The sequence below is a fragment of the Mobula birostris genome, chromosome 2, assembly GCF_030028105.1.
Source record: "Mobula birostris isolate sMobBir1 chromosome 2, sMobBir1.hap1, whole genome shotgun sequence".
Lineage (NCBI taxonomy): Eukaryota > Metazoa > Chordata > Chondrichthyes > Myliobatiformes > Myliobatidae > Mobula > Mobula birostris.
In genome coordinates this window covers 5494536-5517220 of record NC_092371.1, presented here as the reverse complement: position 1 = coordinate 5517220, position 22685 = coordinate 5494536, and the positions used below count along the sequence as shown (strand labels likewise).

At 49.5% G+C, this 22685-nt stretch overlaps 2 protein-coding genes across 4 annotated transcripts in view; one reads left to right on the top strand and one right to left on the bottom strand.

Annotated features, from left to right (window-relative positions):
* The first annotated feature begins 1475 nt into the window (after window positions 1–1475).
* Window positions 1476–21315, top strand: tnfaip8l2b (tumor necrosis factor, alpha-induced protein 8-like 2b). 2 transcript variants are annotated; one of them, XM_072281516.1, is made up of 2 exons: window positions 1476–1573; window positions 20412–21315. In XM_072281516.1, the coding sequence occupies exon 2, from the start codon at window positions 20418–20420 to the stop codon at window positions 20976–20978; it is 561 nt and encodes a 186-aa protein (XP_072137617.1). In that variant the 5' UTR covers window positions 1476–1573; window positions 20412–20417; the 3' UTR covers window positions 20979–21315. The 2 variants fall into 2 exon arrangements, with proteins under 2 accessions (XP_072137617.1, XP_072137626.1); XM_072281525.1 differs by lacking the exon at window positions 1476–1573 and adding an exon at window positions 3566–3670.
* lysmd1 (LysM, putative peptidoglycan-binding, domain containing 1) overlaps window positions 4170–22685 on the bottom strand; it is a 38676-nt gene continuing 20160 nt past the window's right edge. The window contains exon 4 of one of the 2 annotated variants that reach the window (XR_011889528.1): window positions 4170–4196. The gene's annotated coding sequence lies outside the window, so the exon portion shown is untranslated. Of the gene's footprint in view, window positions 4197–11960; window positions 15077–22685 lie in introns of those variants that run through there. The other variant, XR_011889525.1, reaches the window with a different exon arrangement.

Genomic DNA, 22685 nt, shown 5'->3' with positions numbered 1-22685 from the left:
CATCCCCACATCTCCTGCATCTTTTTCTTAAAAACCCCATCCAGGTTGTTTCTGGGAAGGACCCATTCAATCTGCTGTGTCACCAGCCGCTCGACCATGGTTTTCGGTCGGGCACCGGGCGCTCGGAGAGATTTGGCGGGGTGTGGGTGCCCGGCGCTCGGCCGGGGGCCGTGGTCGGGTGGTCAGCGACCTGGGCCGGCCTCCCCACCGGACCTAGTCTGGTGAGGAGGGTGTGAGCACACCCAGCAGGACTTAAAACAACAGGACCTGACAAAGGGCGGATGAGCTCCTTGTGAGCCAACGGCCATCTTCCCTGGAAGAGATTAAAGCCTCACCACGTATCTATGAATCGTTTGCTATGCACCTAGTTAGAAGAGACATGATGAACTGGGGCGCTGCCCCGTGTGCCTGGACCTGCCCAGGGCCTCCGCCTAAGGAAGGGCTGAGCTCGAAGAAGCGGCCGCGGCTGGAGGCCGACACGGCCTCAGGCTCGAGTTCGGCGGGGGCGGCGGCGGGCGGTGCCAAGGCGGCCGGCGAGAACAAACTGGAGGAGAGGCTGCACTCGGTGCTGTTGCAAGATTGAAGAAGATGGAAGTGCATAGCCGCCAAAAAGGATACATGTTGGAAAAATGACCTGGGAAGTAACATCACTCAGCTCCCTTTGGAAACCATTCCCAATTCCAAACAACACAGACAAAATGCTGGGGGAACTCAGCAAGTCGGGAGGCATCCATAGAGAGGAATAAACAGTCAGCATTTCAGACTGAGACTTTTCATCAGGACTTGGGGCCTTGACATGTTTATTCCTCTCCATAGATGCTGTATCACCTATTGGGTACCTCCAGCATTTTGAGTGTGTTATTCTGAATTTCCAGCATCTGCAGATTCTCTTCGGTTCCCAATTCTATGTGCCTCGATTGAATCTCCTCAACCTCTTGCTTGTCTCTGGCTCCAGGGCACGGAGTCCTTTAGGATCAATTGAAATGCCTGTAAATATCCTCCCCAGGTAACCCAAGGAAGGCCCAGAATTTTCAGGGGGCCTATCCCGTTTAGCAAATACCTTTCCTTCTGTACTTACTTATTTATGTAAACAATAATTTGTGGGAAGAAAAGAAAGGAGTATGGCTATAAACCAAGCAAGATAATAGATTTTTGGATGAGATAAGAGAGCAGGGAGCTCTGCTTTGTTTCCAGGCTTTGGGTCTTCCTGGTCTCAGGCCTCATCTTGGTCCACTTAACCTCGCAATGCTCCCTGTGCCCCTTGCACTTCTGGGGAGAGCTCAGGGCACTAGTTTAATGTTGTACGATTAAATGATCTCTGAGTTAAGTGAAATTAGCCTGAGATTTTTATCTCCAGAGGAAGGGCGTTGTACAAGGCCTCAATGAGGCCTAGCTGTTTCCGTGGCAACTAGAGCCAGCTCCTCACCACCATAAGGGGATATTGCGTGGATTTCTTTTTTTTTTGATCAGCGAGGAGTGACCGCACTTCTATGCGTCAGCTCGTTGCTTCCTCCTTGTCAACGGTGAAGGCAGGAAGAGTTCCGTGCTAGCAGCAGAGGGCTGGCGCCTTTGGGTGAGTCGGTGAAAGTCTGTTGTGCAATGGGTTGCAGGGGGAGGTGGGTGTGCTCAAACCTGGTCTGCACGGGAGTCTGAGTGAGGGAGGGAGAGTGTGTACAGTCCCCGTGTCTGCACGTTGGTGTGGAGGGGAGCGGTGGCAGGGTGTGGAGGGCCGTGGACAACTCTGGCTGCACATGTGTTCTCTGTAGGAGTTTGCGAAAATGTGTGTGCACACCGGTGGATGAGTCTGGTCTGTGTGTGCAGAGCATGTGTGTGAGTGTGTGCACAGGTCAGTGAAGCTGAGAGTGGGAGTTCAGGAGTGTCTCAGTGTGTTGTGATGTAAGATACTGTGCACATAAGTATGTGTACTTGTGAGTTGTCTGTGTGAGTGGAAATGCACGAGAGGGGGAGAGTTTGTGGCGCATGTGTGCAAGACAAAATTTGGGGTTATGAGAGAGAGGGAGTTTGTGTATCTGAGAGTGTGTGAGAGAAAGAGTGTAAGACAGAGTGTGAGAGAGTGCATGGGAGAGATTGAGAGTGTGTGTGCGATACAGAATTTGTGTCTTACAGTACATGTGTGAGAGTGTGTGTGACTGAGAAAATGTAAGAAAGAATACAATTGGGAGTGTGTGTCATAGTGGAGTGTGTGTGGGAGCACATGTAAGTCTATATGCAAGTGTATGTGTGTTTGTGTGTGTATATGTGTGTGTGTATGTATTTGTGTGTGTTGGTGTTTGGGTGAGTGTATGTGTGTGTATATGTGTATGAGTGTATATGTGTGTATGTGTGTGTTTGTGAGTGTGTGTGGGTGTGAGTGTGGATGTGTGGAGTTTGTGTGTGTGTTAGTGTGTGGGTGTGAGTGTGTGTGTGTGGATGTGGGTGTGGATGTGTGGAGTTTGTGTGTGTGTTAGTTTGTGGGTGTGAGTGTGTGTGTTTGTCAGTGTGGATGTCTGGAGTTTGTGGGTGTGAGTGTGTGTGTTTGTGAGTGTGAGTGTGTGGATGTGGATGTGTGGAGTGTGTGGGTGTGAGGGTGTGGATGTGAGTGTGTGTGTTTGTGAGTGTGAGTGTGTGGATGTGGATGTGTGGAGTGTGTGGGTGTGAGGGTGTGGATGTGAGTGTGGGTGTCTCTGTGTGGAGTTTGCATGTTCTCCCTTTGACCGTGTGAGTTTCCCCCGATGCTCTGCTTCCCTCCCACATGCCACCCATGTGTGGGGTCGGTGGGTTCTGTAAATCACCCACCTGGTATGCATGTGAGGGGGGAGAATCAGGGCGGAGTTGGTGGGAACGTGGGTAGAATGGACAGGGAATTGGTGTAAGTGGCTGACTGGTGGTCGTCATGGACTCGATGGGCCGAAGGGCCTGTTTCTGTGCTGGATCGCGGGATCCTTCTCAGTGACAGGGTGTGGGTTCACCCCCTGGGTGAGGACACGTTCCCCTGCACTTTGTCCCAGAAGAGGCCCTGGTGGAGAGGTGGGCGAGAGTTGGAATGAAGGTGATGGACAGGACAATGAAGTCCAGAAAGATGGGACTTGAGCGGAGACCTGGTCCGCTTCCACCCGACCTTGTCCACTGGGCCCCAATAACCCACCCAAAGGTGATGGGTGAGGGGAGCTCTCTGCACACAGCAAGATCCCACGGGATGCATTGGAATGCAAAGCCTCGGCCTTCTGTGACAATATTTGGAATGAGGGCAGTTCAGCTCAGCCTCAGCCTCAGAGCCCCGGAGAGATTCCCTGCCCTTCCTACCCCTCAACTTTAGCAAACCAGAGTGAGGGCAGAAGGGTCAGGGAGATGAGGAAGGGGGTTAGAGATATGGGATGGGTTGCAGGGCCCAGATGGGGTCAAAGGGACAGTGTCAGGGTGGGGGGTGGTGGGTGTTAGAAAAGGAAAGGCCCTTTCAGATGATGCCAGTGGGGGTGGGGGTGAAGGTGGGGAGGGGCGGGGTGGGGTGGAAGTGCACTGTCACTTTAATTAAAGGCACCCCACCCTTTCAGCCGTCAGCCACACTGCTACGTGGGTAGGTGGCAGAGAGTGGAGGGAGACTTCCCGTCGGCTCTCTGCACCATCCGCGTTGGTTGGGCCCCACTTACCCAGAATCTCTCGACCTCTGCAGGTAAGATCCCGTGCGCAAACCGCAGCCCCGGAGATCACTCCCCGGCGTACACCGAGCAGGGTAACCGGACCCCCTCCCCGCGCCCCCCCCCCAGGTACACCAGCAGTGGTGGGTTCTGTGGGTAGAACCTTCAGCGAGGCTGATAATCCTTAATGAGCTACTGCCAACAGATCGTCATCATTACTGAAGCCAACGAAATGTCTGACAACTTCCTAAAAATCAGCGGTTTCACCCAGTTCACTATTAAAATGTGCTACTGGCCTGGGCCAACAAATAAGCCTGAATATAGGAACAATTGGCAGATTTCTCTCCCCCCGAACCCAATGGACTTCAGCAGATTCCCGAAATGTTTCTTTTAATTGGAGAATATGTACAGAAAATATGTCTTAAAGTGTGGTTGCAGCTTATTTGTGGAGCAACTTTTTTTTTGTGGTTTCGAGACCACATCCTGGGCCTCAGAAGACATCAGGCACTCGGGCTTGAGATCTCGATTGTTCAGTTTCCTCTCTGCAGCACGGTCTGCTCCCTATGGAGGGAAGTAAATTTGCTGAATATGCAAGATAAAATATTCAGTCTGGGATAACACAGAGTGAAGCTCCCTCCACACTGTCCCATCACACACTCCCGGGGTCAGACACAGAGTGAAACTCCCTCCACACTGTCCCATCACACACTCCCGGGGTCAGACACAGAGTGAAACTCCCTCCACACTGTCCCATCACACACTCCCGGGGTCAGACATAGAGTGAAACTCCCTCCACACTGTCCCATCACACACTCCCGGGGTCAGACACAGAGTGAAACTCCCTCTAAACCGTCCCATCACACACTCCCGGGGTCAGACACAGAGTGAAGCTCCCTCCACACTGTCCCATCACACACTCCCGGGGTCAGACACAGAGTGAAACTCCCTCTACACTGTCCCATCACACACTCCTGGGGTCAGACACAGAGTGAAGCTCCCTCCACACTGTTCCAACACACAATCCCGGAGTCAGACACAGAGTGAAACTCCCTCTACACTGACCTGTCACACATTCCCGGGGTCAGACACAGAGTGAAGCTCCCTCTACACTGACCTGTCACACGCTCCCGGGGTCAGACAGAGAGTGAAACACCCTCTACACCGTCCCATCACACACTCCCAGGGTCAGACACAGGGTGAAGCTCCCTCCACACTGTCCCATCACACTTTCCCAGGGTCAGACACAGAGTGAAACTCCCTCCACACTGTCCTATCACACTTTCCCAGGGTCAGACACAGAGTGAAACTCCCTCCACACTGTCCTATCACACACCCTCTAAATCTTTCCTATCCGTGTACCTGTCCATATCTTACCTCTCACCTTAAACCTGTGTCCTCTAGTTTTAGACCTCACTACGCTGTGGAATAAATCTGTAACCATGCACCCTATCTGCACCCCTCGTGATTTTATAAACCTGTGTAAGGTCACCTCTCAGCCTCCTCCTTTCCAGTGAAAACAGTCGCAGCCCGTCCAGTCTCTCCTTTCAGCACAAGCCCTCCAATCCCAGTAACACCCTGTGAACGCTGAACACTGAAACGACTGGATGGATTAGACGTTGAGAGTACGTTTCCACCAGTGGGAGAGTCTCTATGGGACATGTGAGCTCATTCTGATAAACTTATGGAATTTTTTCCACCCCCTCTCCAGTTTAATGACATCCTTTCTATATCTGGGTGACCAGAGCTGTGTATGACACTCCCAGCGCGATCTCACTAAACGCTTGTACAACCACAACATGACGTCCCAACACCTGTACTCAATGCCCCATCTAATGAAGGTGCGTGTGGCGAACGCATCCTTTGCCACCCTGTCATCACCACCTTCAGGGAACCATTAGCCTGCACACCTCGGTCCCTCTGTTGTAAAACACTCCTCAGGGCCTGCCGTTCACAGTGAAAGTCCTACCTTGGTTTAACTTACCAAAATACATCATCTGAATTAAATTCCATCTGCCATTTCTCAGCCCACTTACCAGGGTGATCTAGATCCTGTTACGATTTAGGTAGCACTACACCATCAAATTTAGTGTCATCTGCTAATTATATTTTTATTTTTTATTCTGTAAAAGTGTTGAATGTATTTTGTTCTGTGTAGCACCAGCACAGCACAGTAATTTCCTAAAACATGTAAATGTACTGTGGATAAAATTGACCCTTTGTGACCTTGTTGACCCTGATGGCAATCAACAGTGGGCCCAGCTCCAGTCCCTGCGGCACATCGCCAGTCACTACCTTGCGATCACAAGAACAACCTCCTGCTTCCGTAACCAACCTGCACGCTTCCATCTGATCATTCACCCTTACAGCAGCTCTCCCTTCCCCACCCCACCCCACCGCACGTCGTAGGAGGGAACCAGAAAACACTGGGTCACAGAGAGAACATGCAAGCCACACACACACACACACACACAGCACCAGAGGTCAGTCGGAATCAAACCCGAATCTTTGCCTCTACCCATGTCACCACTGGACCATGGGTGACACATGAATTGCCTGTGAACAGTTAGGTCAAGGGCCTGGAGTGGAGAAAGCAGGAAGTTTAGACTGACACATCTCACTTCAAGGAGCTTAAACCTGAAGTAAGTCTAATGTTGTTAAATTGGGTACAAGGTACAGTGAAAACTTTCTTTTACCTGAACCACACAGATCACTTCATTACACAGTATGGGTAAGGGCGTCTGCTGGGCAGGGTCAACCTTGGACGTAGCGCCTTGCTGTCTCGATACACAAGCCTGGGCAGTACGATACGGAGAGCAAGCCGTTGCCCAGGTAGCAAGCTCCCCCTCTCCACGTTCCCCCTCCGAACCCAAAGGAACGGCAGAGGCTGATACATTTTGGCATCACCAGCATCGCAGGAGTTGCCGGTCCACGTTGAACTTAACTTAGGGGCTCCAGCTCTGGATCTTTCCCTCGGGATTTACTCCTGAAGCCCTCCCCATGAGTGGGTACAGCCGCAAGGCAGCAGAGGTTTGAGATCAGAGTTTTCCTTCGCCTAGATGAGCTGCCAACCACAACTGATGAGCCCTATCTGCCCGAAGTGACTGGTTTTAACCTGCCTTTGCCCCTTCTCCTGGCAGTGGAAGCGTTTCCACCGGACGTAGTAACTAAGCCACACATGAAGGCCAGGAGCTGGACTTGGTCGTCAGAGGCTATTTGAGGCCCACGCCATTGGGAGCATTTAATAGGTAGTGGGAGTTTGTTTCCATTCCCGTCCCTGCCATAGCAACCTTAAGGAACCACTGCACAGTAGCACAAGGGAAAAACAATAACAGAATGCAGAATAGAGTGTCACAGCTACAGAGAGAGTGCAGCACAGGCAGACAATAATGTGCAAGGGCATGAAAAGGTAGATTGTGAAGTCAGCATTTCATACTCGGGTCTGGTAACAGCGGGGGAGAAGCTGTCCTTGGACCTGGTGGTACGAGCTTTCAGGCTTTGGTATCTTCTGCCTGATGATGAGAGAATGTCCAGGATAGTTGAGGTCTTTGAAGACGCCGGCTGCTTTACTGTGGTGAGAAGTTAGACTGAGGGGAGGCTGGTTTTGGTGACGTGCTGAGCTGTGTCCACAATCCTCTGCAGTTTCTTGCGGTCTCAGGCAGAGCAGTTGCCATGGCAAACCATGATACATCCAGACAGGGTGCTTTCCGTGGTGCATTTGTAGAAACTGGTAAGGTTCAATAGGGACTTGCTGAATTTCTTTAGCCTCCAGAGAGAGTAAGGGCGCTGGTGAACTTTCTTGGGCATGGTGTCTACGCGATTGAACCAGGTCAGGTTATTGGTGATGCTTAAATCTGGAATTTTGAGATTCTCAACCCGCTTGAGCTCAGCACCATTGCTGTAGGAAGGAGCGAGTGCAGCCCCTCCTTCCTAAAGTCAATGGCATCAATAATCCTGATGGGACAACTTAGTTCCTTCTGTCCTTCAACGTCCTTCTACCCGAATCTCAATCTTGCACTGAGATCCACTGGCATTTCGTACTCCACCTCAATTCAATTTGGGACAATCAGAGGTAGGCAATAAACGCTGGTATTTACAGCAACATGGGCATCCCGATAAGGGCACTGCGGTAGATGTTGTGTACGTGGACATCAATAAGGATCCAGTGGGAGACTGTTCCAAAAGTTTAAAGCCCATGGAATTCAGGGCAGCCAGCAAAGTGGATCGGAAATTGGCGATAGGTGGCAGAGGGTGATGGGGGAGGGTTGACTCAGAGTTTGGAAATCTGATGTACCAGCCAAATCAGTGGTGGCACTGTGACGGCTACACTGTCGATCTGGATGTGAATGTAGAAAGTGTGATTATTAGGTTTGCAGACGATACAAAGATTTGTGATGCTGTTTACAGTGAAGAGAGTGATCAGATCTAGAACAATGAGTCGGTACGCTGGGCAGAGAATATCCGAGGGAAGTAAATCCTGGCTTGGCTGTGGAGAGGTGGAGGGCGTTATTCTGGCTGGGACTCTGTGACCAGTGGTGTTCTTCAGGGATCAGTGCTAGGTCCTCTGTTTGCAGTACAAATAAATAATTTGGACAAAAATGTTGATGGATGGGTTAGTAAGTCTACAGTTGACACAAAAATTGGTGGATCTGTGGGCAGATGCAGAACAGAACAGTACAGTGAATTTCAGGCCCTTTGGCCCACGATGTTGTGCCAACCTTTTAACCTACTCCAAGATGATGGTAACCCTTCCTTCCCCCATAACCCTCCCTTTTCCTGTCATCCATGTGCCTAAGAGCCTCTTAGATGTCTCTAATGTACCTGCCCCTACCACCATGCACCCAGCACTCTGTGTAAAAAAACAAACTTACCTCCAATTCCCCCTCCTATACTTTCCTTCAATCGCATTAAAATCATGCCCTCTCATGTTAGCATGGGGAGAAAGGAGCTGGTTGTCTTCTCTATCTACACATCTCATTATCTTGTACACATCTATCAAGTCACCTCTCATCCTCCTTCACTCCAATGAGAAAAGCCCTAACTCGCTCAACCTGTTCTGATAAGACATACTCTCTAATCCAGGCAGCATCCTGGTAAATCTCCTCTGCACACTCTCTGAAGCCTTCACATCCTTCCTATAATGAGGGGTCTAGAACTGAACTCAGTACTCCAAGTGAGGACCAACCAGAGTTTTACAGGGCTGCAGCATCACCCTGTGGTTCTTGAACTCAACCTCCCCCCATCTAATGACGGCCAACACTTCCTTAACAACCCTATCAACTTGTGCTGAAACTTTGAGCGATCTGTGGACGTGGACCCTAAGATCCCTCTGTTCCACTACTCTGTTAAGAACCCTGCCATTAACCCTGTCCTCTACCTTCAAGTTTGACTTAGCTCAGCAGAATATAGATTAATTGGAGATATGAACTGCGAAATAGCTGACGGAGGTTAATTCGGACAAGTGTGAGGTGCTGCCCTTTGGGAAGTCAAATGTAAGGTGAAATACACTACAGTTAATGGCACTGAAGTTTGAAAAGATAGTGGAGTTCAGATCCACAGCTGTCTGGAAGTGGCCATACAAGTAGAGAGGGTGACAAGTCAAACGGCAGGCCTGCCTCCATCAGTAGGGACATTGAGTATAAACACCGAGAAGTCACGTTGCAGCTGTATAAAACTCTGCTCAGGCTGCACGTGGAGTATTGTGTGCAATTCTGGTCACCTCATCACAGGGCAGGTCAGGAGGTTCACCAGGGTGCTGCCTGGATTAGAGAGCATGAGCTACACGGAGGGGTTCAATAAACTCGGGCTGTTTTCTCTGGAGCAGCGGAGACCTGACGAATTACGAGAGGCATAGACAGGGTAGACAGTCGAAGTCTCTTATCCCAGAGCTGAAATCTCTAACAGTGAAGGTGACAGGGCTGAAGTTCAAAGGAGATGTGTGGGAAAAGCTTTTTTCATTCAGAGACTGGTGGGTACCTGGGGTGGATTTAGAGGTACAGTAGATACCACAGGGCTGTGAGGCAGACACACAGTATGAATATGCCGGGATGGGGTTGCGGGGGGGGGGGGGGGTACGAACCATGTACAGACAGAGGAATTTAGTTTAATTTGGCATTGTGCTTGTCACAACATGGTGGGCCAAAGGCATTGTTCCCTGTGCTGTACTGTCCTATGTTCTCGGATCCAAACCTTTTCCACCTTACCCTAAGCCTATCCCTCTAGTTCTGATGCCTCGATTATGAAGGAAAGTTTCCCACTCTCCATCGTATCAATGCTCTTCATAATTCCATCCGCCTCTATCACGCTCAGCCTCCTCGGCTCCAGGAAGGACAGACCGAGCCTTTCCCGTCTTTCCTTAAAACTGAAACACTCTGTCCCAGGCAACAACCGGGAGAACCGCTCTGGATTCTGATGGGAGGTCTCAGCCTGAAACGGTGACCATTTATTCCACGCCATAGATGCCGCCTGACCTGCTGAGTTCCTCCAGTATTTTGTGTGTGTTACCCTGGATTTCCAGCATCTGCAGAATCTCTCGTGTTAATGACTTGGTGTTCTTTAATGCTCCCTGGGGTCCCACCATTCCTCTTCCCTACGTGTACCACCAGCATTGTTCTCGACCGTGGAACAGCTCAGGACAGGAACTGGTCCTTCAGCCCACGATATCTGTGCGGACAGTAGTGCTGAGTTAAACTGAATCCCTCATGCCTGCACTTGATCCACATACCTCCATTTGCTGCATATTCATACTTTCCTCCAAACTCCTTAAAATTATGCCCAGACAAGAGAAAACCTGCAGATGCTGGAATTCCAAGCAACACACACAAAATGCCGGAGGAACTCAGCAGGCCAGGCAGCTTCTCTAGAAAAGAGTACAGCCGACGTTACGGGCCGAAACTCTTTGGCAGGACGGCATAAAGTTTGGCCCTTTTGTATTAGCCATTGCCGCCCTGGGAAAAAGATGCTGGTAGTCCACTCTGTCAAAACATCTTATCACCGATACACCAAGGAAACCGCCAGGAATCCATCCACCTCCCAAGGAAGCCCCGTGGGTTGGAAGGGAAATTGTTCCCCTGACTTTCAATGGCTATTAGGCCATCCCAACATACATAGTGACTGGGAAAGCCCTCTATCACAGCAGCAGTCACCGGCGGGGCTTGTCCTCCCTCTCAGACATATACGGGGTGGGGGGTGGGGAACAATTTTCAATGGAAAATTAACCCAATGACTCATGCACCTCCAATTCAATTTCAAGTTTATTGTGAGAAATGCCTCGAATATTAGCTTCCTGCTGCAGCAGCACAGTGCATTGCAAATGTGACAAGTGTTAACATGAAATTAACAGATATTTTAAATAACTAATGACAGAATAAACAAAATTAACAATAACAGTACTTGGCAAGTGGAAGGAACCGGAGTCTGAGGTCCTGTTAGGGTTTTTCAGGTGTGTTCAGGAACCTGACAGCAGTGGGGAGGAAGATGTGGTTGATCCTTGAGGTGTGGGTGTCCAGGGCTCCTGCTCCTCCTGCCTGAGGGCAGCCCTGAGAAGACAGCTTGTCTTGGGTGGTGGAGAAGCCCTAATGGGGGCCGTCACTGTCCTGAAATGCCACCTCTTGTAGATATTCCTCCATGGTGCGGCGGGGAAACAGTACTGGAGTGGAACTGGCAGAGTCCTAACGCTCTCTGAGGAGATGCCCTCGGTGATGGTGGGGGGAGCTGTACCAGGATGGAACTGGTTGAGTCTCACTGCTCTCTGCAGCCTCTTGCATTCCTATACAATGGTGCTCCCACACCAGGGTGTGATGTACCCAGTCAGAATGCTGTCCACTGCACGTCTGTAGAAGATTGTCAGAGTTTTCGATGAGAAATCTCAAACATCTGGGTATGTGATATGGAACTGGAAAACTCTGAGACTAGGAATATCTAATATATTATTGAACATATTCAATTGTGCATTTGAAATACTTTACTTCATCTGTTTAAACTTCCTGTGATGCTTTCCTTGCCTAACCAGGCCATAACATCTTCTCACAGTTCCATTCGGTCACGAGGTACTGATTGCCTGAAGGAGCCTGAAGTCCCACACCACCAGGTTCAGGAACAGCGACTTCCCTTCAACCCTTCTGTTCTTGAACCGACTGTCACAGCCCTGATCACTGTCTCAATAACAGAACACTACAGACCACCTCACGGGCTTGTTTCTGACTGTTGTTTCCCGGGCCTCCTGTCCCATGATCCTCTCATATCCCTTTTCCCAATCACCTGTCCAGCTCTTGGCTCCATCCCTTCCCCTCCTGTCTTCTCCTGTCATTTTGGATCTCCCCCTCCCCCTCCCACTTTCAGATCTCTTACTAGCTCTTCCTTCAGTTAGTCCTGACGAAGGGTCTAACGTCGACTGCACCTCTTCCTAGAGATGCTTCCTGGCCTGCTGCGTTCACCAGCAACTTTGATGTGTGTTGTTTTCCCTGTGGTTTGTTTTGCACAGATAGAGTAGAGAACAAACCGTTGGCCCACAATGTCATGACAAACTCCTTAAGCTGGTAATTATTAAATAATCAGCGTGGTAGGTCATGCCTCAGGAGCCTGGAGGAGTTTTTCGAGCAGCTGACAAAGCAAACCAATGAAGGTAGAACGTGTCTATGGATTTTAATAAGGCAACACCGTGGTAGGTCATCCAGAAGGTCAGGTGGGGATGGGATCCAGGGAAAGTTGGCGGCGTGGAATTCAGAACTGGTTTGCCCGTAGAAGGCAGAGGTTGGTATTAGATGCAGTGCGTTCTGCCCGGAGGTCGGTGACCAGAGGTGTTCCTCAGAGATCTGTTCTGGGACCTTCCTCGCTGCGATTTTTATAAAAGGCTTGGATGAGGAAGTAGAAGGGTGAGTGAGTAACTTTGCAGAAGACAAGTTGGTGGAGCTGGGGGTGGTGTAGGTTACAGCACCACGGTGACAGGATGCAGAGCTGGGCTGAGAAGTGGCAGGTGCAGATCAAGGCAGGAAAATGTGACGTGATTCACTTTGGAAGGTCGAATTTGAAGGCAGAGTTAAGGTCAACGGCAGGATTGTCGGCAGTGTGGAGGAACAGGAGGATCTTGGGGTCCACGTCCATGGATCCCTCAGGGTTGCCACACAAGCTGATAGGGTGGCTAAGAAGGCATTTAGTGTGTTGGCCTTCATTAGTCAGGGGATTGAATTCAAGAGCTGTGAGATAGTGTCACAGCTTTATAAACCCTGGTTAGACCACACTTGGAGTACTGTATTCATTTCTGGTTGCCTCATTACAGGAAGGATGTGGAAGCTTTAAAGAGGGTGCAGAGGAGGTTTACCAGGATGCTGCTTAGATTAGAGAGTGCGTCTGATGAGGAGAAGTTGCGTGACCTAGGGCTTTTCTCTTTGAAGTGAAGGAGGATGAGAGGCCAATGGGAGGCAGAAGCAGAATGGACAGTCGGCACCATTGTCCCGGAGTGGCAATGGCCAATACCAGAGAACATCCTTTTACCGTGAGTGGTGGAACGTTTATGGGAGGTAGTTGTGTTTTTAAGCAGAAAGTAGTAAGTGTCTGGAACGCACTGTTTGGAGTGGTGGTAGAGTCTGATACGTCTGACAACACAGGGACATTTAAGAGACTCTTAGGCGCTTAGATGTTATAGGCTGTTGAGGAGGGGAGGATTAGGTAGATGGTGGGGTAGGTTCAAAGATCGGTACAACATTCTGGACCAAAGGGCCTGCGCTGTGTTGTACTGTTCTATGTTCAATGTTATACCCCTAACTAAACTGTTCCCTTCTGTCTACACTATGTCCAATTCCCTCTCACGCGCCTCTTCAATGCCTCGATTGTATCTGTGTCCACCATCACCCACCTCTCCCTATGTCAAAAACATTGCCCGGTACATCTCAAGTTCCAGTTTATTGTAGAATCCATGTTTGTCCGGACCACGGTGTGTCCACAAAACATGTATCACACACAGCACACAAACCAAAGTATTACCACAAATAAGTTAAAACATAATTCACAATGTTTGCAGCACAGGTAGACAGTAAGCAGCTCGCTGTCCGAGTGACGAGACCTCGGTGGTGGCAGGGTATTCATTAGTCTCCCAGCCTGAGGGAAGAAGCTGTTCCCCAGTCTGGCAGTCCTAGCCCTGATGCTCCTGTACCCCCTTCCAGAGGGTAGTGGGTCAGAGAGATTGTGGGATGGGTGGTAGGGACCCTCAATAATGCTTTGGGCCCTTTATCTGTAACACTCCCGTTAAATGTCACAAATGGGGGGTGGGGGGGGAGGCGGACCTCAATGATCTTCTTAGTGACTTTTGCTGTCCTCTGTAGGCTCTTGTGGTCTGATGCCTTGCAACTTCCATACCACACAATGCTGCAGACAGACAGGACACTCTCGAGGGTACTCCTGTAGAAAATTGTTGGAATGGGGGCAGAGACGGCTCACTCTCCCTGTAAACTGTGGGCACTGCTGTGTCTTCTTGACTAGGGAGGAGATGTGGTTTCAAGTTAGGTCATCCATCCTATGTACACCAAGGAACTTTGTGCTCTTCGCTCTCTTCATGGCAGAGCCATTAATGTGTAATGGAGAGTGGTCGATCTGTGACTTCTGGAAGTCCACAATCATCTCTTCTGTCTTGTGCACGTTGAGACTCGTGTTGTTCTCACACCATTTGACAAGCCTTTCTACCTCCTCCCTGTTGCTGGTTCATCATTGTTGCTGATGATGCCAGCCACTGCTGTATCACCGGTGAACCTGAGGATGGGGTTTGAGCTGGATCTGGTGTTGCAGCCGTGAGTCAGGAGCATGAACAGCAGTGGCCTGAGCCACTGAGATGTTGCAGCCAACTTGAACTGACTGGGGTCCTTCCATTAAGAAGTCCAAGATCCAGGTACAGAGAGAGATGTTGAGACCTTACAAGGGCAGCTTACCCACCAGCCTCTGAGGGATGATCATGTTAAACGCCGAGCTGAAGTCGATGAACAACATCCTGACGTGTGAGGCATCATTTTCTAGGTGGGATAGGATGGTGTGTGGGCGGGGGGGCGGGGGCGAGGCTATAGTATCATCAGTGGACCAATTTGAGCATTAGGTGAACTAGAAAGGGTCCAATGTAGCTAGAAGATGGAATTTTATATGATTATTACCAGTTGCTGAAAGCACTTCATAATTGGTGAAGTCAGTGCCCAGTGCCACTGGGTGGTAATCGTTTCAGCCAGTTACCATTGTTCTCCTTTGAATTTTTCTCCTCACATCTCAGGTGCACACCCTCTGGTATCAGACTCTGGGATAAAGACTCCGGATACCTGCTCTGTCTCTGCCTCTCATTCTGTCAGGTCTCCGATGCTCCAGAGGAACGTCCCAACATTGTCCAGCCTTACAGGTTCATACCCTCTAATCCAGGCAGCAGCCTGGTGAACCCCTTCTGCAGCCTCTCCAAAGCCTCTGCATCCTTCCTGTAACGGGGCAACCAGAACTGAGTGAATAACATTTTGCACAGCCCTTTTCTTCATAGTCTGTACAATTTATATTCTGTGTGTGGCCTGTCTCTAAGTGACACTGCTGCATGCAAGTTTTTCATCACCCCTGTACCTCACTGTAGTTGTGCAAATGACAATAAACTTGAATGGCTTGATTCTTTGCACCAGTTCAGTGAGGTAGACATCGAGCAGTACAGAGTGGGTACAGGTCCTTCCGCCCATCCAATCCACACCAACCACAGCGCTCACCAAGCTAGCCCCAATTTCCGACATTTGGCCCATATCCTTCTAAGCCCTGCCCCTCCTTGTGTCATCTAAATGTCGTCAATGTACCTGCCCCAACCACTTCCTCTGGCAGCTTGTTCCATAGACTGTCCATTCTCAGCATGAAATAGTTGCCCCTCATTTACTTACTTACTGCCCATTATGCTGCTGGTATGTAGGGCAGGAATGAAGGTCCTCCATCTCTGGCGGTGTTCAGGGCTTCCTTCGTCATGCCAGTAGCTTCCTCTTGATTTCCACTACTCTGAGCCACACAAGTCCCGGTCACGACTCAGGAATACTGTCACGCTCAGATGTAGAAGGATTCTTCATTGCTGTTTCCATAACAGATTTTTTTGATCAGTCAGGGTTGTTAGCCCTGAACTGAGCCCCTGAAACCGGAGGACTGGTGGACCACTCTTAGCCTGGCCTCTACCCTTTGACCTGTTTAGCATGGGTGACTCTACCAAGAATCAAACCATAAAGTCCTGACTCCAGTCAGCACAGCTCTCTAGGTCATTGAGGCACACAAGCCTCCAAACCCTACAACCCCTCTTGGAGGGGTTCTCCTCAGGTTTCTTTTCACCCTAAACCTCTGCGCCCCACCTTTTATTTCAGACTCCACTGCCCTGAGGAAAAGACTGTTACCATCCCCCTCACCATGCCTCTCATCATTTTAAACCCTTTAATGGGCAACACAGTAGTGAAGTGGTTAGCATAACACGATATAACAGCACCAGAGACTTGAGTTCAGTTCTGCCACTCTTTGTAAGGAATTACTACGTTCTCTCCCCCCGGATGCTCTGGTTTTCTCCCACATTCCAAAGACAAACAGGTTAGTAGCTTAATTGGTCACCTGGGTGTAATTGGGCAGGAAGTTCTTGTTGGGTGACGGGCCTGTTACTACACTGTATCTATAAATTCTTATTCTCCAATGTCCCAACAAATAAAAACTTGGCCAACCTCTCCCTATAAATCAGTCCCTTTAGTCCTGGCAACTTTTCAGTATAATGGCATCTTTCCTATAGCAGGTGACCAAAGCTGCACACAATACTCCAAATGCAGCCTCACCAACATCTTATACAACTGTAACATCCCAACTCCTACACTCAGTGCCCTGACTGACGTTGGCTAGAGAGCCAAACACCTTCTTCTCCACCCTGTCTACCTGTGAGCGTACTCTCAGGAAACCGTGTGCCTGTATCCCTGGTCCTTCTGTTTTACAACACTCCCCAGAGCTCTGCTGGTCAAAGTGAAAGTCCTGCCAGCATCTGAGTTCCCAACATGCAACACCTCACACTGATCTGAATTAAACTCCACTTGCCGTACCTCAGCCCACTTACCCAGCTGATCTAGGTCCCTCTGTAACTCCTGATGACCATCTCCTCTGTCCACAACAACACCGGTTATAGTGTCATCTGCAAACTCGCTAACCACACCTTGTACATTCTCATCTGAATTGTACATATAGTAACATTTGTGAATAGTGATGTCTCCTGAATTCTGAAAATACAAGACATCTCCTCCTCAAAGTCAAAGTCGAGTTTATTGTCGTCCGCACAAGTCTGTGTGTGCACAGGTTCAGTGAAAAACTCACAGCAGCTCCACAGCCACAGAGCAAAAACTTAGAGCAACATCACATCAGGTACACAACATCCACAAGGAAAACATAAATTAAACATGATTCTTACAAGAAAGAGAATAATTATAACATGAAGAACACATTGTAGTACAAAGTGGTCACAGTGTTGCTGTACTGAGGTGGTGATTGGGGTTGTGCCGGTTGGTTCAAGAACTGAATGGTTGAAGGGAAGTCGCTGTTCCTGACCCTGGTGGTGTGGGGCTTCAGGCTTCTGTACCTCCTGCCCGCTGGGAGCTGTGAGAAGATGGATGGTGGGGATCTCTGATGATGGATGTTGTCTTCATGAGGTAGCGTCTCCTGTAGATATGACCAATGGTGGGGAGGGATGTGTCTGTGACACATTGGACTGAGTCCACCTACTCTCTGCAACATGCCTGTGCGACTAAGTTGCCATAGCAGACCGCGATACAATCACTCATGATTCTTTCAACAGTACATCTGTAGAAATTTGTAACAGAGTTCAGTGACAAGCTGAACTTCCTAAGAAAGTCAACTTTGACTCACAACTTCTTAAGTTCAAGGATTCAAAGTATGTTTATTACTGCGGGACCGGACGGCATCCCAGGGCGAGTACTCAGAGTGTGCGCGGCACAACTGGCAGGTGTGTTTACAGACATTTTTAATCTCTCCCTCTCCCAGTGTAGAGTGCCCTCCTGCTTCAAAACATCCACTATGTTCCAGCACATAAAATGACCAAGGTAACACGTCTGAACAACTGGCATCCTGTCACACAATAATAAGCAAATGCTTTGAGAGGTTGGTCAAGGACTACATCTGCAACATGCTACCACCCACACCTACAATTCACCTACCGACACAACCAATCAACTGCTCTATGCACCATCTTTACACACCTAGAGAAGAAGGATGCTTATGTGAGAATGCTGTTCTTGGACTGCAGTTCAGCATTCAGGCACGACAGGAAGCTCAGAGACCTTGGCCTTCACCCTGCTTTGCGCAGCTGGATCCTGGACTTCCTATCAGATCGCCAACAGGTGGTAAGAGTGGGCTCCCTCACCTCTGCCCTCTGACCCTCAACACAGGAGCCCCTCAGGACTGTGTCCTAAGCCCCCTCCTTTACTCTCCGTATACCCATGACTGTGTTGCCACCCACAGCTCCAATCTGCTAATTAAATTTGCCGATGGCACTACATTGATTGGCCAATCTCAAATAATAATGAGGTGGCCTACAGGGAAGAAGTCATCTCTCTGACAGTGGTGTCAAGGGAATAACCTCTCCCTCAATCTCACAAAAACAAAGGAGCTGGTTGTAGATTACAGGAGGAATGGAGACAGGCTAACCCCTACTGATATCAATGGATCTGGGGTTGAGGGGGTGAACAGCTTTAAGTTCCTTTGCATTCACTTCACCGAGGACCTCACGTGGTCTGTACACACCACCTGTGTAACTGGCTGCATCACTGCCTGGAACGGGAGCTGTACCTCCCTTAATCGCAGGACTCTGCAGAGAGTGGTGCGGACAGCCCAGCACATCTGTAGATGTGAACTTCCCACCATTCAGGATATTTACAAAGACAGGTTTGTAAAAAGGGCCAGAAGGATCAGTGGATACCTGAGTCACCCCAACCACAAATTGTTCCAGCTGCTACCATCCGGGAAACGGTACCGCAGCATAAAAGCCAGGACCAACAGGCTCCGGGACAGCTTCTTCCACCAGGCCTTCAGACTGATTAATTCATGCTGATTTGAGTGTATTTTGTCATGGTCATGGTCATACTTTATTGATCCCAAGGGAAATTGGTTTTCGTTACAGTTGCACCAACCAAGAATAGAGTATAAATATAGCAATATAAAACCATAAACAATTAAATAGTAATATGTAAATTATGCCAGGAAATAAGTCCAGGACCAGCCTATTGGCTCAGGGTGTCTGACCCTCCAAGGGAGGAGTTCTATGTTACATTTACTGTTCCATTTATTATAAATTACTATGATTGAACATTTCACATTTAGACAAAGACATAAAGATTTTTACTCCTCATTTTTATGAAGGGTGTAAGAAATAAAGTCAATTCAATTCAATTATTATCAAAGTACATATACAGAATACAACTCCAATATTCATCCTCCCTCAGGCAGCCATGAAACAGAGAGAAACCCCATGGAAACCCTTCAAGAAAACATCAAACAGACAATGTGGGAAAAAAAGAACTGATTGTGCAAATGGGCAAAAAGCCAGCAAACAGCTCATAGACAATCAAACATCACACCAGGAGTCCAGTAGTATTTAATTTAGTTCAGTTCAACACCACACCACTAGCCCACTGCAGGCCTGCGCCCCTGTCCGTATCGATCGTCCCGATCAGACCACTCAAAAGCAGCAAAATAAGTAAGCCAAGTCTAGCAACATATGCAACATGAACCTTAAAGCCCACAAAACAAGTCCACAGCCTTGCCAATCAATGCTGGTGACATAGACCTCAGGACTCCAGCAGTTTCCTGCGACCAGTCAGGCGCAGACAGACAGCACCCTCATCCTTGCCAACTTCAACCTTGTTCGATGCCTCAACTGGAGAGAAGCAATGGAGTCAATCATGGCTTCCCGCCCCACCTCCAGGCTTCCTGGTGTCCAGGCCACACACTCCAAAACTCAGCAAACTCCCTGGGGGACATGTCGTGATGTAACCGGCTAGGGTGAAATTGGTTTCTTATTGTTATATGTACCGAGGTTCCATTGTTTAGCATGTCATCCCTACAGATAATTTCATCCCGTTGGTGCATTGAGGTAGAGCAAAGGCAAATGACAGCAGATTGCAGAATAGAGTGTTACACTGCAGAGAGAGTGCAGCTCAGGTAGACAATACGGCGCGAGGGCCACAACGAGGTAGACTATGAAGTTAAGAGTCCATCTTACCATACGAGGGAGCCGTCTTTCAACAGCAGGATAGGAACTGTCCTCGAGCCTGGTGGTACCTGCTTTCAGGGTTTTGTATCTTTTGCCGAATGGGAGGGGAGAAAGAGAGGATATCTCAGGGTGGGTGGTGTTTTTGATCGCTTCACTGCACTGAGACAACAAGAGGCACAGACAGAGAGGAGAGGAGGCTGGTTTCTGCGATGTGCAGAGCCCCGTGCACAACCCCCCAAAGTTTCTTGCAGGCAGGGGCAGAGCAGTTGCCTTACCAAGCCGTGCAAGAAAATGAATCTTGGAGTTGTATACAGTGACATTTTAATAATAAATTCACTTTGAGCTTTGAACTTTGAATATATCTGGATAGGATGGTCTCTGTGGTGCATCTGTAAAAAGTGGTGAGGGTCCAAGGGGCTATGCTGAATTTGTTTAGCCTCCTGAGGAAGTAGAGACTCTGGTGCACTTTCTTGGCTGTGGTTGGACCAGGATGGGCCACTGGTGGTTATACTGATGCCCTCCCCTCTTGTGCTCACTCGCAGGGCGTCATGGAGTCGTTCAGCTCGAAGGATCTGGCCCTCCGCACACAGAAAAAGGTGCTGAGCCGGATGGCCTCCAAGACACTGGCCCAGCTCTTCATCGATGACACGAGCAGCGAGATCCTGGACGAGCTGTACCGGGTGTCCAAGGAGTTCACGGGCAACAAGGCAGAATCGCAGAAGGTGCTGAAGAACCTGGTGAAGATCGCGGTGAAGATCGCCGTCCTCTACCGGCACCAGCAGTTCTCCACCGAGGAGTTGGGCATGGCGGAGGACTTCAAGAAGAAACTGCGTCAGGGAGCCATGACGGTGGTCAGCTTTTATGAGGTGGCCTTTACGTTTGAGCAGAGTGTGATGGCGAGCATCCTGGGAGACAGCCGGGACCTCCTGCTCAAGTTGGTCTCTAGCCACCTCACGCCCAAGTCCCACGGCCGCATCAAGCACGTCTTCAACCACTTTGCCAACCCTGATCTGCTGACCAAGCTCTACGGTCCCGATGAGCCGTACAGGTCCCACCTCAAGAAGATCTGCACGGGCCTAAACAAATTGCTAGAGGAGGGCACGCTATAGGGGGTGGGGTGGTCGCTAGGCCCACCCTAACCCCCCCCCTTCCATTCCTGGCGATGCCCTCTCTTCCCCTCCCCTCCCCGCGCACCTCAGGATGTCATCTCTCTTGCGAACACATGGGACCTCTTCACTCGCACCCATCATTGGGAGTTTCTTCACCTCCATCACAATCCAAAAGTTATGGGAGCAGGGATGACAGCCACTCAAACCCTCTTACCCTGTCTTTCCCCTTCACCATTCCATAAGGTAACATTTTCCCCCCTCTAACACCTCTCCCCGCCCCCTGATTCTCACACTCAGGATGCCACATCTCGAGAGGACGTGGTACCTTTCCAAACAACACCACCCCACTCAACCATCCTCAGGAAGTCCTTCTCCATCCACCACAAACTGAAATCTTGGAATGGGCGTGACGGCCACTTGGCCCCTCTTATGCCAAGTCTATCTCCCTTTCACCGTCCCGCAAGGTCAATCTTTCTTTCGATGCTCCCCCACTCTCCCAGAGATTAAGACTCTCCAAGGACTCCCAGAACTTTGGAAAGAGATTCACCCACCCCACTCTCTTCTATCCTAAACGGGTCTTCCCTGCACCTTCACCGGTTAATTGGTGTACCAAGATTCAGTGAATTGAGTCTGCCTTTGCACCATCCCGAAAGATCATTCCATACATTAGTACACTGAGAACAGAATGCAGAATAGAGTACTACAGTTACAGAGAAAGTGCAGTGCAGGCAGACAAGTACAAGGGCCACAATGACGTAGATAGGGCAATCAAGAGTTCATCTTTCAGAGTGTAAGAGGTCCGTTCAACAGTCTGGTAACAGTGGGGTAGCAGCTGTCCTTGAGCCTTGGTGGTTCATACTTTACGGCTTTTGTATCTTCTGCCTGATGGGAGGAGGGAGAGCAGAAACTGTCCGGGGCGGGTATGCTCTTTGATTGAGGCTGGCTGCTTTACTGAGGCTGAGAGAGGTGTAGACAGTGTCCACGGAGTGGAGGATGGCTTCTCTGAGGTGCCGAGCTGTGTCCACAACTCTCTGCAGTTTCCTGCGGTCAGGGGCAGAGCAGTTAACGTACCAAACCGTGACGCAACCAGGAAAAATGCTTTCTGTGGCGCATCTGTAAGAATTGGTGAGGGTTAATAGGGACATCCCAACTTTCTTTAGCATCCTGTGAGGTATTGGTGAGCCTTCTTAGCCATAGAGTCTATGTGGTTGGACCAGGGCAAGTTGCTGGAGATGCTCACACCCAGAATCTCAATTACCACCATTAATACAAACAGGGAGCACCCCACCCTCCCACACAAACACACACGCCAATTCGTCTTGTGCAAACTGGCCTGTGGGGTAGATTCTCCTCCCTTCTCTTTCCCATGAAACAGAACAGTTACTTTATCCTACAGATTGTCCCCTTGTCACTTTGTAGAGTTGGACCTGGACAAAGAGAGAGAGGGAGATAGAGAGAGATAGATAGATGGAGAAATGAGACCGTGTTAGCACAGGACAAGAAGGCAGGATGGCTAAAAAGCCTACTCGACAGCTTGCTAGGGATGGGATGCCTGCCCCCTGCCTCCCAACTAAAGTCTGAAGTCAGCAAGACGAAGCACGGTTAATATCGAGAGTTTACAAATGGAATCCACACAACAGGCCAGGAAGGAATTAATGGGACAGAAGAACTAGACTGACTGAATGGCCTACTCGGCTGCTCACTAAA